Source organism: Pleurodeles waltl, chromosome 4_2 (assembly GCF_031143425.1).
Source record: "Pleurodeles waltl isolate 20211129_DDA chromosome 4_2, aPleWal1.hap1.20221129, whole genome shotgun sequence".
Taxonomy (NCBI): Eukaryota; Metazoa; Chordata; class Amphibia; order Caudata; family Salamandridae; genus Pleurodeles; species Pleurodeles waltl.
The window spans coordinates 239,852,726-239,859,950 of NC_090443.1; the positions used below are offsets into that span (position 1 = coordinate 239,852,726).

Here is a 7,225-nt window from a genome sequence, read left to right on the forward strand (position 1 = left end):
GCCTGGGTCAGGGCAGGCGTTAGGGGACCTGTGGGCTCATTTCCATGGTAGGAGACCATGGAAGCAGTCCACAGGTGCCGTTCCCTGCCCCAGGGTCAAACCCACCCACCCCCACCCACAGCTGGAGGACACCTAGGATGGGGGGACCCATCCGAGGTAAATCCAGGTAGGTTTTTTTATTTTAATTGCCATCGGGGGCCTAACTTGGGCCCCCCCTACATGGCACTGTGCCCAATGGCCATGCCCAGGGGACATAAGTCCCCTGGGCATGGCCATTGGGCAGGGGGGGCATGACTCCTGTCTTTACTAAGAGATGAGTCATGTCCATGGAGGTTGTGCATCAAAAAAATGACGCTAGTCAGGTTAGAGTCATATTTCTGACTCTAACCGGATTAGTGCCATTCTTTGACGCACAACCTCATGCTTGCCCTACACCTCCTCCTCCGGTTAGAGTTATTTATTTTGATGCTAACCAGGCTTTACCGCTGGCTAGCATCATTCTTTAAACATGATGCCTGGCTGGAATCCAGGAATGGCGCTAGCCGGTGGTAAACTTTTTGACACAAATCTGTGCTAACGCAGGTTTGCGTCAAAAAGTATAAATCAGGGCCTGGGTGTCCTTATTTGAACTGAGGCACATATGGACTGCCTCTAAGGTGCTTGCCATAGTTTCCATTCCATCTAGCATCTCCTGCTGGACTCCTACCCCTGATGCTGGAATTCTACTTGGGAGTTCTCAGAGTCTGGATCTGAGGGTGGTGTGGGAGGTGGTGTTTGTTGTGTGCTGGGTGGATCCTCTGGAGACCCTGTAATACTGTCAGCCCTTTCCGTAACCGGTGATGGTGTGTCAAAGGAGCCAAGGACTTCCCAGAGGGTGTCTTATTCAAGGTTTGGCAGGCTGATATCCCCATCCAGATCATCAACCCAGCCAGGTAGCTTCTTGGAAGGTGTAGGCACATCCTCTGCAATGAGAGAGAGTGCAATGTTAAGGGTGTCTTTTGTGAGATGTTGACATGGGTAAACTGTTTGAAAATCTGACTTGCTAATATTTGACTTTCATTACAACATTGATGCATAAGATGTCTGTTACACAGAGTTTGTGAGTCAAAATTGCACTGTAATAGCATTTCATATGGCTGTATCTATGCATTATCACTACAATCACTGTGTGAAAAGACCGACTTTTGGACTCATGGCACATATTGCAACACTGTTTCACAGGTCATGGGACCTACCATTCCTAGACGTATGAAAAGAAATTATATCCCCACCAGTCAGGGTGATTTTCATTAGTTGTCATGATGCCTATAATGATTGTGTTTTAATATGTTGACCACACTACTGTTCTACTACCTAATCCCCAGGGTGGTTGCATTCCCTGTGCCAGAATTCAGCCCACTGCTCCAGTGCATTGTGATTTGGCTCTGTTCATCAATTTGTTACTATCCTGCCATCTGGGTTTCACACTGTACACTATTGCACTCTGCCTTGTTGTGCTGTCTACCATGCGCATTGTGCATTCATATGTTCAAGGTTTTATTTTGTTACACTTATCCTGCACGACTCTACACTCACAAAAAAACATGATAGACTGCAGGAATGTTTAAGGGCATATACTTCCCATGTGGTTCCTATTTCTGTCTCCTCATTTGTAGTGATTGAATACACTTTTGGGTTCATCGTTGTGGAAATTGGGTGCTATGTTCCAAATCTGAGGCTATGGTCATTGTCACACTATGCAGTTTGCTAGCACTGACACTCACTCCTGTTGATACTTCCCATGTTTGAGTGTCTGCATAGTGTGACACATCCTTCAACTCAGGGCCACTCACTTGTACATGTCTCTGCACCTCCTTATTTAGGCCCAGGGACACAACGTACTGCAACACAGTGATGTAACCCAAGACGTACATTGACTTGCATGTGCCTACAACACCATCAATATATGGGACTATGTCCAATGCACTGACATTTTTGGCTGTTATTATGGTTCAAAGTGTACCCCACATGGTAGTAGTGCTGGATTTGGTGACATGTTTCTTCCCTGTTTTGCAACACGATTGGGCACATCCACCTCAGTCCCCAACCATCTCTGACTCATGCCCTTTGTGTTGGAAGACTAGTTTTTCATGTCCCTTGACAGATCCCTATTTCATATCCTCAAACCGAGACACCTGTGGCAAAGTGATTCACTTTCCCTTCAGACTCCCTCCTGCCAGATGCTACATCTTCACCAGGACCACATGACATGTAGGATGATGTACCTGAAAGGGCTCTTCTCTGTCATCTCTTTCCAGCTGTAACACAAGTGTGACACTGTCACACACAGCAGTGCATGTGTACTAAGTAGATTACCTTGCAGAGCACGTATCCACTCTGACCTACATGCTAAGCAATGTCTTCCCCTTCACAGTGGCAAATCCACCTACTCAGCCACCATTTATAATGCACTGCACAACAATGAGCCCACCAGGGCTACATCTTTGGTTCAAACACACATGGTCCTACGGTGTCCATTACTTGCATTTACCCTGATCCGGTCAGATTTAGTACATGGATTGAGTTTAGGTACTCCCTAGTATGATAGTAGACACCTGTGAGGTCTCACAATGCACATCAGGTCAGCTGTGTGCTATGCATTGTCTTGCCAGTTAATGTGTAGTGTAGGGTAGTTGTTTACATAGGATGAGTAGGCTGGGGGCAGTTTTTCATATTATTACATGTTAGTTTGTGGGTGGGTGGGGGTTAATGTTGAGGCTTTTGTGTATATAAAAAAGTTTTAAAAACCCCAAATAAAAAAAAATATATATATATATTTGTTTAGTATAAGGTAGTATATGTTTAGGTTAGTATTTGTTGTCCTGCGCATGTCTCGTCATGTAAGAGGGGTGGGGGAAATGTTTAGAGTGTGTTGTTAAATGTGGTTAGTAAGCTTAGCATAGTGTAGTTAGTACCAGTTGTGGGTAATGTATAGTTAGGATAGATTAGATTAGTATAGGTGAGTTACATAGTTTTAAGTTCAGTTCCCTGCATAGATAATAAAAATGTAGGTACTCCCATTCTGCCTTTGTCACATGCTTGGGGCTCAGGGTCTTTGCATGAGTGTACAGTGCCAATTGTCTGTTGGCCTGTCAATTCCGTCTCATCAACATTCCATCCCATCCACATCCCTCTCTTGACATGTTAATTCCCATGTCCAACTGAGCTGTCACATTGGCAGCTTCAACAAATCTAAATCTCAATGCACCTGCCATCCACTCAACGTGACTTTGGTTCCGGCGCTTCACTTGCTTGCTTTGCCCCCTGCCTTGTGGCTCTCGGTTTTCTTGGGCAGCAGCACGGCCTGGATGTTTGTCAGAATGCCTCCCTGGGTGATGGTAACTCTGCCCAGCAGCTTGTTGAGTTCCTTGTCGTTGCGGATGGCGAGCTGGAGGTGCCTGGGGATGATGTGGGTCTTCTGGTTGTCCCGGGCCGCGTTGCCAGCCAGCTCGAGGATCACAGCAGTCAGGTACTCCAGGACTGCAGCCAGATAGACGGGGGCACCGGCGCCAACCCTCTCAGCGTAGCTTCCCTTTCGGAGCAGCCTGTGCACACGGCCCACAGGAAATTGCAGTCCAGCTCGGGAAGAGCATGTCTTGGCCTTAGCGCGGGCCTTGCCTCCTTGCTTTCCGCGTCCAGACATGACGAGCAGCTGCTGTAGGTTCTCACACTCGGAAGACAGAGAATGTATTGGACAGGTAGGTGTGCTTTTTAAGCTGTAATTGTTTGGATCCTGTGTCGTGATGTTGGGCACTGTGGGACGTCTGCCTGCAGCCTGAAGTTCATGTCAACACTGTTGAACTGTGTATTGCCAATTTCAGATGTATAAAAATTTCACGCCAATGTGTTTTACTTGTACTCCCAGCTGACGTTATTGGCCGAGCACTCTTACACAGCCATTCCTGCTGTATGTAGTGGGTGAAGCATGTATGCTTTATTGCAAATGTCACATACACAGGTGGTCATTACAACCCTGGCAGACGGTGTTAAAGCAGCGGAAATACCGCAAACAGGCCGGCGGACAAAAAAAGGGAATTATGACCCTGGCGGAAACCGCCAACAAAGACAGCCACTTTAACACTTCGCCCGCCACGGCGGTACAGACAAGCAGTGCGGCGGTCACCGCCAACAGACAGGCAGAATACAATGTACCGCCCACACTATTACAACCTGCCAATCTGCCACCTTCTCTGGGACGGATTCACCGTGGATAAAAACACGGCGGAAACAGCTTTTGCTATGGGAAAACGCTCACCTTAACATATCCCACGAGGAACGAGGAATCCATGGAGCCGGGACTCCAAATACTCACTGCCCTTGTCTTTCTGCTCTTCTACGACCAACAGCTATGTAGGCGCCGCAGACAACAGTGAGTACTGCACCTATGACATGGGGGAGGCAAAAGTTATGGGGACACACACCAAACACCCCCACCCTCGCATATTACAACATACACACCAATGCATTTACAAAAATCACAGTAACAACCCACAATCCCCCCGGAAGAATGAATACACAAAGCGAAAATCGGTCAAACAATGTAATGTGTCAATATACATGTCATACAAATATATACAGATATATATTTGAAAATCAGTCATAATTATATACAATACGAGAAGTAGTGCAGATATGTACATAACAATGTCCGTGCACTATCAGTCCAAAAATACATGGGCGAGGCCCACAAACGATACCTGACCACAATCGGAGAGAACACTGCCGGGGCATCAGATAGAAATACTACAGGCACCTCAGGGGGAAGGGAAGGGGGGGCACTCCAGCCGGATGACAGCAAAGCCAGATCCACGACGGGGCTCCATGCCCATTTATGCCCTCCTGGGGAGTGCAAAGCCACAGTCTCTCAAGTCTCTACAGTGGGTGGTTTGCCCACTGTGCCATCCTGGGGAGTGCAAAGCCACAGTCTCTCAAGTCTCTACAGTGGGTGGTTTGCCCACTGTGCCATCCTGGGGAGTGCAAAGCCACAGTCTCTCAAGTCTCTACAGTGGGTGGGTTGCCCACTGTGCCATCCTGGGTAGTGCAAAGCCACAGTCCCTCAAGTCTATACAGTGGGTGGTTTGCCCACTGTGCCATCCTGGGGAGTGCAAAGCCACAGTCTCTCAAGTTGATGCAGGTCTCTACTGGTACTGGGGGGGACTGGTGCCCAGACTGGATGAGTCTCCCCGTGAAAGGTTGTGTCCTGTCACTGTCCCAGCTGCACATGGGATAAGGATGCCTGATGTGGCGGGCCGTTCATTCCTACCCGGTGCATTGCCCTGTTCAGCGGTGCTTTGCCATGGCGGTCTTTGCCCTGTTCAGCGGTGCTTTGCCATGGCGTTCTTTGTCCTGTTCAGCGGTGCTTTGACATGGCGTCTTTGCCCTGTTCAGCGGTGCTTTGACATGGCGGTTCAGGACTGTTCAGCGGTGCTTTGCCATGGCGGTCTGTGTCCTGTTCAGCAGTGCTTTGCCATGGCGGTCTTTGCCCTGTTCAGCGGTGCTTTGCCATGGCGGTCTGTGTCCTGTTCAGCGGTGCTTTGCCATGGCGGTCTTTGCCCTGTTCAGCGGTGCTTTGCCATGGCGCTCTTTGCCCTGTTCAGGACTGTTCAGCGGTGCTTTGACATGGCGGTCTTTGCCCTGTTCAGCGGTGCTTTGACATGGCGGTTTAGGACTGTTCAGCTGTGCTTTGCCATGGCGGTTCAGGACTGTTCAGCTGTGCTTTGCCATGGCGGTCTGTGTCCTGTTCAGCGGTGCTTTGACATGGCGGTCTTTGCCCTGTTCAGCGGTGCTTTGACATGGCGGTCTTTGCCCTGTTCAGCGGTGCTTTGCCATGGCGGTCTTTGCCCTGTTCAGCGGTGCACTGACATGGCGGTCTTTGCCCTGTTCAGCGGTGCTTTGCCATGGCGGTCTTTGCCCTGTTCAGCGGTGCTTTGCCATGGCGGTTCTGATAAGGGCATTGGTGTGTGGCATGACGTTCTATACACTGAACATTGGTGTGTCGCATGACGTCTTCTACACTGGACATTGGTGTGTGGCATGATGTTTCATCATTGCCCAGCGGGGCTGTGGCAGCCGGGGCCCTCCAGGGCACTGACTCCGGCGGTGGCAGTGGTCTCCTGACCAGTGACGATAGTGGGGCCCTCCTGGACGATAGTGGGGCCCTCCTGGGCTGTGACTCTGGCGGTGGTCTCCTGACCAGTGACTATAGTGGGGCCCTCCTGGGCTGTGACTCTGGCGGTGTTCCCCTGACCAGTGACGATAGTGGGGCCCTCCTGGGCTGTGACTCTGGCGGTGGTCTCCGGACCAGTGACGATAGTGGGGCCCTCCTGGGCTGTGACTCTTGCGGTGGTCTCCTGACCAGTGACGATACTTGGGCCCTCCTGGGCTGTGACTCTGGCGGTGGTCTCCAGACCAGTGACGATAGTGGGGCCCTCCTGGGCTGTGACTCTGGCGGTGGTCTCCTGACCAGTGACGATACTTGGGCCCTCCTGGGCTGTGACTCTGGCGGTGGTCTCCGGAACAGTGACGACAGTACTGGCGGTTGTGTCTCGACCGCCGGAAATTATGTCACACTTCTCCGCCGTGACACTCACAACAGGCTGGGCAGACTTCCTCTGGCCCTTCCCCACCTTTGGTGGAGTCACAGCTGACTCTCCAATCCCCTTGGAACCCATGTCAGTTGTTTTCCCACCTGGAGTCTTATCACGGTCCCGTCGTCCACTCTCCAATTTTAGAGCCGTTACAGGGGGTGGGCTGCCAGTGCCTTGGCTCCGGGTCCTACTGCCTGCCCTGGTGGCCGGTGCACTCCAAAAACCTTGAACAGGCACCACTGGTATTGGAGGCCTTTTGGCTGAGGCACTACGACGGGACTGATGAATTGGAGGGGGTGGGGTGGGGGCAAAAAGGTCCACTTTACAGAGGGACAGTTTCTGACGAACACTGGGATGGGTAGCTGGAGGGGGTCTGGGAGTGGAGGAAGAGGAGGTGGTTGTCGGAGGTGTCACTTTAGGTGTTTTGGGTGCAGGTGCAGGTACTGGAGGCTGTCGTGAGGTGGATGGATGTTGGGTGAGTGATTGCCGGCGTTTGTGTACTTTGAGAGGGGCGTCACAGACACACTGGGAGAGAACACCCGGGATGTGTAAATGGCAGTGGAGGTGGGGAGTGCAGGTGAGCGGCTTGTGGTGCTGGG

The 7,225-nt window shown here is 50.9% G+C and overlaps 1 protein-coding gene across 1 annotated transcript; it reads right to left on the bottom strand.

Moving 5' to 3' along the window:
* Positions 1-3,283: 3,283 nt before the first annotated feature.
* LOC138293839 (histone H2A type 2-C-like) lies at positions 3,284-3,682 on the bottom strand. The gene has a single exon (XM_069233152.1). It carries the CDS (start codon positions 3,680-3,682, stop codon positions 3,284-3,286), a length of 399 nt encoding a protein of 132 aa, XP_069089253.1.
* Positions 3,683-7,225: the final 3,543 nt, after the last annotated feature.

Bases quoted from the DNA above. Each gene is read 5' to 3' on its own strand.
- LOC138293839 (XM_069233152.1), bottom strand. From the start codon at position 3,682: ATGTCTGGACGCGGAAAGCAAGGAGGCAAGGCCCGCGCTAAGGCCAAG.